Consider the following 11,630-nt stretch of genomic DNA (forward strand, 5'->3'; position numbering starts at 1 on the left):
CTAATGCTAAGTTTAATTTTTATTAAAAGTCTTGAGAACTTTAATTTATATTTTATAAATAATATTATTCACGCTTCACGTAAATCCTAAGATTATGTCTTGGATTTGAAGTTCATACACCGGCCAGCTGTCAAACGTTAAAATGGAAATGTTTTTTTCCCAGACTTAATCCTGATTTATTGAATTGTTTATTCGAAGGTGAGTATACATATATACCCTGCTGGCTACTGACCACACATCACAACAGAAGCATTCTTCCAAACCTCTGCATCAAACGGTTAGTACACCTTAATATGACAAATAGTGTGAGAACATCAAGTTAAACCTTAATAGTAACAGTTGAAGTTGAAATATGGATTTGGTACTTAAAATATTTGTTTGTTATGTATTTTAATCGTGTACAGGAGACCAAATGCTTTTACACTTCAGAGGCATAGTCAAACCTCGACACTTTACAGTTTCGAAATTCGTCGCATTTTGCATTTGATTCCTTTTGACGAGAAAAAATTACTTCAGTGCCCGACGTGTGCACACTGGATGTCTGCCAGGGTTGTCTGCTCCAGTAGAAACATATGGTCACGTGACAAGTCCGCAATCGTTTTTGTGGAAATTTTGTCGCGTATAAGCAAAGCACAGATACTGCTGCTTCTGAATGAATTTATTAAGAGTACTAAGGTACCTCTGTATAGATAAGCAATACTTTAAACAGGTTTGAAAATTAAGAAACAAATTTTTTGAACTAAAACTACTTTTACAACAGATCATGATTTGCTAGTATCTTATCTTGACAGAAAAGTTTTTCAGATCAACCTGCATATTTCATAATGAAGTTTGTCATCTTTCTTGGACTTCTGGGTGTGGTGCTCGGGTAAGTGACAATTTATTTCCAGGACTATTATTGCTAAATTTGAAGAAAATAATGTAACTAAAATGTTGCCAGCTATGACTAGGATTAGTTTGAACATCATCAGTCAAGGAATCTACAGCTTAACCTTTCATCTGATTTGTTTACGCCATATACTTGCAAGCAACTGGAAACTGCACTTTTTAAAGTTAAATTATTTACACACACATACAAGTAACATGTCATCATATTCAAGATGCACTTTATTAATGAGAGCAGACAATATTTTTCCAGCAATGACGCCAACTACGTCTCCAAGCTGTTCCACGCTACCGACATCAACAACGACAGTGTCATTTTGCTTCATGAAATTATGGAAGCTTTTAACTACATGGATGTGGACGGTAATCATCATTATCATTATTGTCGTCATCTTCGCCATCGTCACCATCAAGACCCCACCGAGCACCAATGTCGGTGTCATTCTTATAAAGGGTTAAAATTTCACAATGAATTAAACATGTTTTGAATGTCTAATGATATGAACACTATTTTCTTCTAGTAATTTGGTGAATATATCCAAGAAGTTTTCTCTAGTTATAGAAATAAAATATTTGCTTCCCACTAGATATAAATCACTATTTCAGACGATTACCAGCTGACTCTTGAAGAGTTTGGCTCTGACTTAATTCCCGGGTCGCCTCCTCTTGATGCCGAGAGCGCTTTCAAATTCTTCGACACAAAGGACCTGGAGGAGAATGGCTTTTTGGATAAATCAGCTGTTCTGTTCTATTTCAATGGCCTGGACAGTAACAGTGAGTTATATTTATATATATCTTAGGCTAAGTTTTCACGACGCAAAGTGTAAACTTATTGAATGATAATGATAAACGCTTATTTTAAAGCTACAAACACATCTCAATTTTTATTTTAATGACATCTTTGTTCTCATCGATCTGTCAATTGCTTAGCTGCCAAAAGAAAAACTATGACGGAAAATCGCAATTTTATACAACATTTTTCCAGTGTCTAATAATAATAAAATTTATTTGTATCGTGCGATACTTCACAAGGTTAATGTCATTCTAGACGAGCATAAAAAAGAAACTTAACACATGAAAATTATTTGATCGAAGAAAAGACTGTAAGTCAACAGACAATCTGAAACCATAAAAAGGAAATAAAAATGTTATTATCCTAGTCACAAAATACAGTCAAGGACAATCACTACAATCACATCAGGTCAAATCATGGACTCCAAACTCAAAATTAACTTACAGAATCGTCAAAGTCAGAAAGAATCCGAAGGGACATTCCCCTCCAAAAAAAGGTGTAAATATCTAAAATTTTAAATTTATATATATATACTATTATATAAAATAAATGATATATAATATTCTAATACTATAAGGCTGTATATTTATGTTTTCAGAGGACGGCCGACTCACACTTGCGGAATACATGGAGAATTATTTTCTGGTAATAGAATCAGTATGGAGAGATAGGCAGACATAAAAACGACAGACAGAGATACAGACAGATTGACTGACTGACAGACAAACAGACAGATAATATGAGATGATTGGAAGAGAAAGTGTAAGAGAGAAAGTTCAGAATGCATGCAGAGGGTACAATAGTAAGGAATGTTAATATTTGATTACATTTCGGTGTTGACAGCTCTTCGATGACAATGACCGTAAATAAAACACCGGATTCGACGGAGTGTTAACAAGCTTCTGGAAGCGAAAAATAAAAGTAAAATTTTCGAACACAAATACAAACATTTTGTTGTGTGTTTTAGAGGCGTGGGGTTAATATTGTGCCTTGACTGAATGCTCTTGAGCTTTTTAACCCTTCGTACATTTTCCATTAATATCTCTTCACTTTCTTCTGTTTCATTCTTTTAGATTGAAATATCATGTTTGTTTTAAAAATCTTTTCTCTCTCTCTGTCTCTCTCTGGGTCTTTCTTTTTCTCTGTATTTTTTTCTGTGTGTGTGTGTGTGTGACAGGATCAACCACTGTAAATGCTAACGTGGCGGAAATTATTTTATAATAAACATAATAAAGTTGACTTGTATTTCACCTTTTCACACAATCAAAGCCAGGCTCAAAGCGCTGTACAGAAAGAAAACAGACAGCTGGTTTCAAAAGCAAAGAGTTGATTGTAAGCTCTGTTAATGTAGCTACTCATGTTGAAAATATGATAACTGTATCAGCCATCTGCAGCGTTTCTGAACCTTTGTAATTTTGGCAAATTCAGATTAATTTATAAAGCTTAGTTTTCCATGAGGCGTGCATGACAACGGGACTTAAAGGTGTGACAATGTACACTGAAAGGCTTTTCTACATGTTTATATAAATATTGGAAATATTCGAGCAAGTCGACTGATGCGTTTACTGATAGTTCCAAACTTCATAGAGTTAGCACATAATATGTACATTTTGTACTAAAATATAATCTGAAGAAAACCCAATAAAACTTGAATTTACTTTTATAATGTTACCGACAAATCGGTCACATAGAAATGTTTTTACTCTCCAATATATCAAATGACAATAAGAATCCATTCTGGTTAGTGTAGCATTGAAAAGATATAGAGAATAATTGAAAAAAAAGAGAGAGGCGTGTTTTGAGTGGGGTGTGGAAAGGAGACTCGGAGGATTATATTATGGAGCAGACTAGTTAAAACTGTTGAAGATATGTGTTATTCAGTCTGTCACGACTGATTACATACTGGTAGAATGAAGACCACATACACTGGACTGGTATTCAGAATCACATCTCAAGCATGGAGGATGTTATAAAAAAAATTTTTTTCTTCACTCAGTATCGCTTTTGACAGGGGTGGCTCTCCACTTTGACCCCTGGTTCCTGCGCCACTTCAGTTTGTATACTAATGTTAATGTGATAATATTTAATTTGTAATGTAAAGATATTAAAGTAAATCTATAGTCTAACTTCTCAATACCTGTCACCAATACAATAAAGGTTGGCTGTCGTGGGTTTAGCTCTCGCTATTACATAAACCACTCCAAAAAGCAGAAATCCCAGGCCCTTAGAAGACTGTGTTTTACAGAGACCGTTGAAATCTGTTTATTCAACACAGGTAATGGAGGTTAAGTTGCGATCATGATATCGGTTCTTGAGGTCAAGCGCGGGTCACCTGTATGATGTCATTAAGGACACCACAGAGCGTGAGAGAACATATTGCACGTGTTGAATGCAAAGAGGATCAAATCAAGTGACAAAGGGCTTGCCGTGAAAGTTGTATTTTGGTTTGTGACAGCTATGTTGTTATATGATGGTTGATTTGTTAGCAAGAAACGGTGTTTTAGTGACTTCTATCAAGTGTGTAAGCTTAACGCCATTCCATATAGCCACGCTTACCTGCGCAGAGCGTAGGCATTGAATCATAAATTGCTTCTAAAGAATAATATATTGGAAAAAAAATGAGAAGGAATTTGATAGATATAAAAATTTTTTAAATAATACAGAAATGTTCAAACTTTGTTTGAAGTAAGTCTTGTTTTAGAACCAAGTGTCGACGAATGGTGTTTTGAAAATAAGTGTGTGCGTGTGTGTGTGTGTGTGTGTGTGTGCAATAATATGCTAAAAACAAGGTGACAGTCCTTGAGGAAATTTAAAGTCCTCTCTGGTCTGTAACAAAAGCTCTCTGCTGTTGACTTCATAATTCATTAACTTGTCCATGAATCCACGTGTACTTTGCTGTCCTTTGTTTTTTGTGCTTTTCATTGCACTGTCTTTGATGGAGGGGAAAGCGCTGTATTAGTAGTAGTAGTACTACTAATACTATTCCTCCTCCTCCTCCTCCTCTTCTCAGTCAAATGTGCTTTCACAGTACGTGATTGTGCCATTGAGAGAAAAAAACAAGAAGAAAAATCCTGAACACCTGAGATTTATGGGTCATGAAGCAGTCAAGTGTTAATGATAAATAATGCTTTGAAGCAGTTGTATTTGTTATGTCAACATTTAAACATTCGCTTGTTCATCTTTTTGTCAAGAGGTAGAGTATATATTTTGCTCTGCTTATGCCTGGTAAACACTCGATTTCTTGGTTTTCCTTGCCTACCTTTGCATTGACAGGTAAGAATGTATTCTTATATTAACATTAATTGTAAACGATTTATTTATTTTGTACATAAAAGAATTTTTTAATATTTAAATCTCTGTCATGGTGCTAATGTTCTATTGGGTGTTATCACTACCTTTCTTACTGCTTATGATGACTTATTTGCCAAACATGTCAAAAATGTCAAAAAAAGTAAAAACAAGACAAAGAGGGTTTCTGCATTGTGCAAGAGCTGTCTCTGAACTGATTGGTGATGCTCTAGGTTCACTGTAACAAGAATACACTTTACTAAATAATGACACCAACAAGTTGTAAGTAGGTAGGTTATCATTCGAATGTGCAACAATACGACGAATTTTTTCCCTCTTTAAAATACTATGAGTAACAGTTGGCGTGAAACAGGGGAAACAATGAACCATGGCATATGACCTGTTGTTGGACTTGATCTTTAAAAAAACACACTACAACCTCAGTATATACACATACACCAAAGAAAATACATACAATGCTGCTTTCCATGTGTGTTCGTCTAAGGATCAAGTCTGACAACTAGACACTTGACACGACACGGCTTATTGCCTTCCCTGCCTTAGTCCTACACATACAAGCAACGACACACACTGTGACTAGACCTGCTGTCGATCAATGCAAATAAAAGATTCGTAAATTCACTGAACTGTAAAAACAAATTTTGCAAGCTTCTTGTATTCAACAAATGCAATGTTTTCTCTCCCGCTCATATTTAAGTAATGAACTTGTACAACTCAACCGTAAGAACCGATATCATGTTAAAGTAACAAATATTTTAGCCCTCTGTAAAACATGTTGTCTTTTAATCTTATAAAACTTTAATATTAACAAATAAGTTAGCCTTCCATAGTTCACAATATGTAAAATGAGTGCAGCACATAAAACAGTTAAAAGCAATATTTCCTTGATATCAAATTATTTGCATTAATCAGCTGCAGTCTCCTGACTAAACAAGTATCCTAGGAAAGATTTCCTCAGATTATCTGAGGTAGACCCCGTTATTGTTGTAGTCTAGGAAAAGTAATCAAATCAAGACTAATAAAAACAAGTTAACAATCCAAAAATATCAGAGGTAATGTGTCACTTTTGTTGTTGACAGGGCGGACTAATCGGCAATTTCATCATGAAGGTTGTCATTCTGTCCTGTCTTCTAGCTGCGGTACTTGGGTAAGCGTCCATTTCTTAACGGCTTTTAGAGAATTCTAAACTAGTTATGAGTGAAGCTTTTTAAAGAAAGTAAATATTCTTAGACTCTTCCCTTTTTCACATTAAAGCAGTAGAAATGTAATGAATAAAAGTAATTAAATCTCGGACAACACCTAGTACCCCCAATACATACACACAGGCACCAAAAGCACATCCTGTTAACATCCTTAACAAATGGATGCATGACTAAAATAAGACGACGACTAAACCATTTTATTTACTCTTTCAGGGTGGACTACTACGCATTTAAAAGAGGTTTCGAATCTCTCGACCTAGACGATGATGGGGTTGTACGGCCAGAGGAACTGCTGGCTTTGATCGAACTAAACGACCTAAACAGTAATCGTTATTATCATCATCATCATCGTCGTTGTTAGCGACGACAGCATACCGTTAATCCCTTTGTAATCGTTCGCATTCTAGTATCTCATTTTTTTTTTACCAATTTTTCTTATTAATTCCATTAAGGCTACCCACGAGGACTCTATTAATCAGGGCTTCTGCTAAGGCTACATTCTTTGGGGTCCCAGGGACTCCTTCTTCAGATTTTTAAGGGGTCCCTGTTCTTCACCTAACTTTGAATTGGACCCCATCGACGAAAATTGAAATGGTCCTCCGAACTTTTAATGCGTACTGTACGCAATTTTTTTGCGTAAGCAGAAGCCCTGCAGTCTATAGCACAAAATCTGTGTATATAATTTACATTTTCAGGAACTTATACTTGGAATAAAAATAATAATAAGGTTCATGCTTATTAAGCACATGCTTAATTGTTGGAATTGTTTTCAAATTTTATTTGCAGACGACGGAAACATAACCATTGAAGAGGATACAGCTACTCAGGTAACCGGGACACCCGAGATTGTAATTCAGGGTAATTTCAACTACTACGACAAACTAGATGGCGCTGCGGACGGCGTGATCTCTATGTCCGTTGCTCCTGTGCTTGTTGACATCCTCGACGCTGATGGTGAGTGTGACTGCTTTGACACAAAGAAATTAAAGGGCAGCAACAAAATATATTTCCAGCTCATACCTACATAATATTGTACATAGGACCCTTGAAGAAAAGATCTTTTGATAGTTGAACAATAACATTTGTGGTTTTGAAATTTTAAAATCGTTTTATGTTGTGAGTTGTGAGCTTCACTTCTAAGACAACTGAATTGAATTTTCAGGTGACGGTGAAATCACAGTTGAAGATTGGTTTATGACTCTTCCACAGGTAATATCAGACAGACAGACAAGCACGCACACAGACAGAGAGACAGACACACAGACACACTAACAGACACACACACACACACACACGTGCCGTATTTTAAGATGAATAACTGCCGCTGTTGAGTATAGTCATATCAGACTATATAAATCGGGAAAGGAAGAGATTGCTTCTTCATCCTTGACGAATTCGTTCTTTTCCTCTTCTTTCTTTTCCTCCTCCTCCTCCTCCCTCCTCCTCCTCCTCCTCCTCCTCATCATCATCATCATCATCATCATCATCATCATCATCATCATCATCATCATCATCATCATCCTAACTGGTATCGATCGGAACAAGCAGGTCGACCCGTAAACTGAACGCAAGGTATGGGGAGAAGCTGGAGTAAAGTCGTGACCTTTGAACTATTATTGAACTCTGAGTAATTCTCCCATCGTGTATACCTACCCCTCTTTGATGCTTGTTAACCAGGTTTTCTGCTGCGTTTAAGGGATTTAATTGAAACAGTTCAGTTATCACTTTATGTAAGATATGAATTTTAAATAAAACTTTTAAAGTAGTACAATAAATACAGATTTACAACTAAAAGGAGTATATATATATATTGTCGGGTGATTTCCATATATCTCACGCCATGCAAACTTTGATGGCCTCATCTTGAATAAGAGCTTGAAAACATTACATAGAATGTAAGTAATTAAAAAAGATTCTTTTAACTTTGTCAAGTACAGTACAGAATGAAGAATAATGTGATTGATGTAACTGGTCACATGTAATCATATTCATATTTTGGTTTTGGCAGGTAATAGATGGCATCGAAAACGAGATTGCGGCCTTATATGCAGCTTAACAGGCTGATACATCCGACACCTGACAGATGAAGGGAGCTGATGTTTTGGCAACCAAGGCTATATAACAGCAAGACACCTGACAGAGACTTTTAATAAAATTCAAAATGTTTGAAATGAACGATGGTGGCTCTTCGTTATGTGTTCTGTAAGCAGATAATGATGATAAAAACCCATAAAATGAGAGGAAACAACAACAACAACGACAACAACAACAACAACAACAACAACAACAACATAACTGAGTTATTAATAAGATCTCGGTTTTGACTTGACATGAAGAATCGACAGCTGGAGAAACCGAGCTTAAAAAGTTTACAGTATTTCCTTATCACAACATTTTAAACCTTCATATTCGCACAAAGTCACACGTTGTAGTCGTTCAATAATTACCATACTCGTTCTGCTGTTAATTATATTAAAATGTAACTATTTTTACTCTTTTCCGTCGTGCCACGTAAAACTAAATTATTGATAAAAAGGCTGGAAACAAAATTAAAATGGCAATTTAATTAGAATTTATGGTACATTAAATGTATTAAATTGTTTAACACTTTACATTTTTCTACATTCTACTCGGGCTTGATTTTTAAACCAATTTCCTGTTTATCTACTTTGCGTCTCGCTTTAATACACGAAAACAAATGAAATATATTTCACAATTTCTCATTTGGCTGTTTATTGTCACCTGGTAAGACAGTTTAGGTTGCCTTTATTTAAAGGTTTATTAATGTCTTTGTAGGCTGAAAAATTTCTGACCTATAGACTTAATTATCTTCATATTTATTGGCTTGTTTAGACTATGCTTATAGTTATGAAGCGATCGCGAGACTGAGTCAAGACAACATGAATTGTGGTGTGTGCGGTCAGTAGACAGGAGGACGAAGTAGATACATTAATTAGTAATTTACAAATAAATAAAGCATGAATCGACTTGTCAGAAAGGAAATCTCTGCGCCATAACAATTGTGAAAAAATACTGTGGACCCCAAATTGTATTAGTCTTCTGAATATTGTTTCTTATCACATAATCCCTTTTTTATATTCTGTGTGGTTCAGGTTTTATTCTCTTGTCTCATTAAAACTTTTGTTTTATGCAATAATGACTAAGGAGGCTCAACTCGTCTTTCAAAGCTGCTTGAGCGTTTGATACATTTCATTGACCACAGTAAATGTTGGGAGAAAGTTTTTGAGAAAAACAGTCATGCCATATCTCTTTAGCCGACCTTGTTGTAAAATAGTGGGGTTTGATTTTTAGTTTTGATACCTAGTTGTTTGTAGAAGGTTGATTTCTGACTAAGGGAGTAAACGACTTTAGTCTAAAGAGTTTCAAACGGTCGTTTGCAAAAAAATTCAAAAAATAAAACTTTTATCTGATTGGTATACAGCATAATGAGAGACACGTACAAGACACAAACAGGAAGTAAAGTACATTTAAGCAAATAAAACCAAAATTTTCGTAAACATAATTACTATAATTTCTTAGAGCAAAAAGTTAATTCCAGCGTCAAAGAACAAAAGAAAGAAAGACTACTGATGAACTTTTGTAAAATATTGAATAGCCGTCAGTTTTTTCTACATTCTTTAGCAGGTGTGTCTCTCAGTGTTTGTGTTTGTTTGAGATATAGAGATAGGAAGAGAAAGACTTTGTCTGTTGTTGTTGTTTATTCTTTATTTCATTTTCTATTTGTATTTTTCTTCTTCCAATGAGTATTTAAAACATAACATTTTTATCGTTTCTTTCTACGCTACTTGAGAACGGGGATGGACATCGTCATCATCATCATCATCATGGTCGTCGTCGTCGTCGTTAAACTGCTGTAAGAGGCACATTATATTGGCTTCAAAACCCTCACATGCACCAAAGATAATGACATACAATAATAAGCGCCATGTGTGCGTCTAAAGACAAAGTCCGGCAACCAGCCACCTGCCACGACACGGCTTATTGTCTCCCCTGCCTGCGCACACAAATACACTAAAATACTACATCTGCTGCAGATCAATGCAAGTGACAGATTCGTAAATTCATGGAACTGTGAAAATCAATAATAACACATAATTCTGCAAAATCGTTTGCCAACACGCGCAGATTATTTTTCCGTAAAACATTCACCACGTTTTCTCATACATCATGGATAGTCTTGTGTTTATTGTTAGGCAAACACTCACCTGTCAAACTTCTAGATTACAAGGCAGCAGATGTTTTCTTTATCACAAGCTTAGTCTTAGTTTTTTGGTTTGTTCCCCTGGAATCAAAGTGTAAATTTTGGTCCCTCTATCTACTGACCGTACACACATCACAACCAAAGTTTTCTTGGTTCTATTGAATTGCTTTAAACGATGAATACATTGTAAGCTAAAAAAAAAAATTCTTCCTTCTAGTCTTAGAGGAGGTATTGTGTCCATATACCTTAGTTTAACCAGGCTGTCTTTCATTCGTCACAGATTATTTTCTAGGTTAGATATCAATCTCTCCTACAGGAGAATGTACTCGTCATCTTGGTTACTACCATGTTATTTTATGTTGTAATCATTGACATCTTCGATTTATTCAAGTTTTAAGCTCGTTTCTGTACGATTTTTATTTCGTGCACAAAAGAATATTATTTTATTGTTTTTGTCAATCATATTCTCTCTCTCATACACACGGATTTATAGCTCATGAAGTGGTCAGGTGTTAGTAATAAGTAACTATTGCTGGGAGTTGGATTTTCTATTTTAATTTCTAGACATTTTTTATTTATCTTTTTATCAAGAAGCTGACTATATATTGTGCCATTCCATCTCCCTAATAAACACCAGAATATGATTTCTTAGAATTCCTTGCTCTATGTACTTTGTGAGGTAAGAACTTAGCTTTAAAGTATTTACGTTCTGTTTACCGTATACAGAATATATCTTTTAACTTCTGTGGTTGTTTTTATAAAACAAAAACACTTTTTTTTTTCTTGTGCTTTTCCTTGCACTCCATAAGATCTCCTTTCTCTTCCCCTATCCCTCATCTGACAGCCTGTCTGTTCTTTGAAGGTTGCCTTTCAATTTTTTTCTGTCTTCTTTAAACATTATTCTGTGTACTCGTTTTGTCTGTCACAATAAAAAAATCTGTTTTTATAATATTGAGATTTCATATTAATACAAAATACTTAGTCCTTTGCGTTTTGTGATGTTGTGTCGATATTTTAAACAGAAATAGCTCTGACGGCTGGATTTCGCTTTTTTAAGTGTATAAAAAAAATTAAATGTCGAAAAACGCACGTGTGAACATTGTCACGCCACCCAGTCCTATTGACAGCCTCACGAGATGTAAAGAGAAATTTTATTATTTTTTATTATTTTTTATTATTTTTTATTATTATTATTATTATTATTATTATTATTATTATT

The 11,630-nt window shown here is 35.0% G+C and overlaps 1 protein-coding gene across 1 annotated transcript; it reads left to right on the plus strand.

The window, feature by feature from the left end:
* Positions 1-210: 210 nt before the first annotated feature.
* Positions 211-2,613, plus strand: LOC112569375. The gene is made up of 6 exons (XM_025247173.1): positions 211-277; positions 792-868; positions 1,139-1,248; positions 1,492-1,659; positions 2,277-2,323; positions 2,522-2,613. Exons 2-6 carry the CDS (start codon positions 825-827, stop codon positions 2,546-2,548), a joined length of 396 nt encoding a protein of 131 aa, XP_025102958.1. The 5' UTR covers positions 211-277; positions 792-824; the 3' UTR covers positions 2,549-2,613.
* Positions 2,614-11,630: the final 9,017 nt, after the last annotated feature.

The sequence above is a fragment of the Pomacea canaliculata genome, linkage group LG7 (assembly GCF_003073045.1).
Source record: "Pomacea canaliculata isolate SZHN2017 linkage group LG7, ASM307304v1, whole genome shotgun sequence".
NCBI lineage: Eukaryota > Metazoa > Mollusca > Gastropoda > Architaenioglossa > Ampullariidae > Pomacea > Pomacea canaliculata.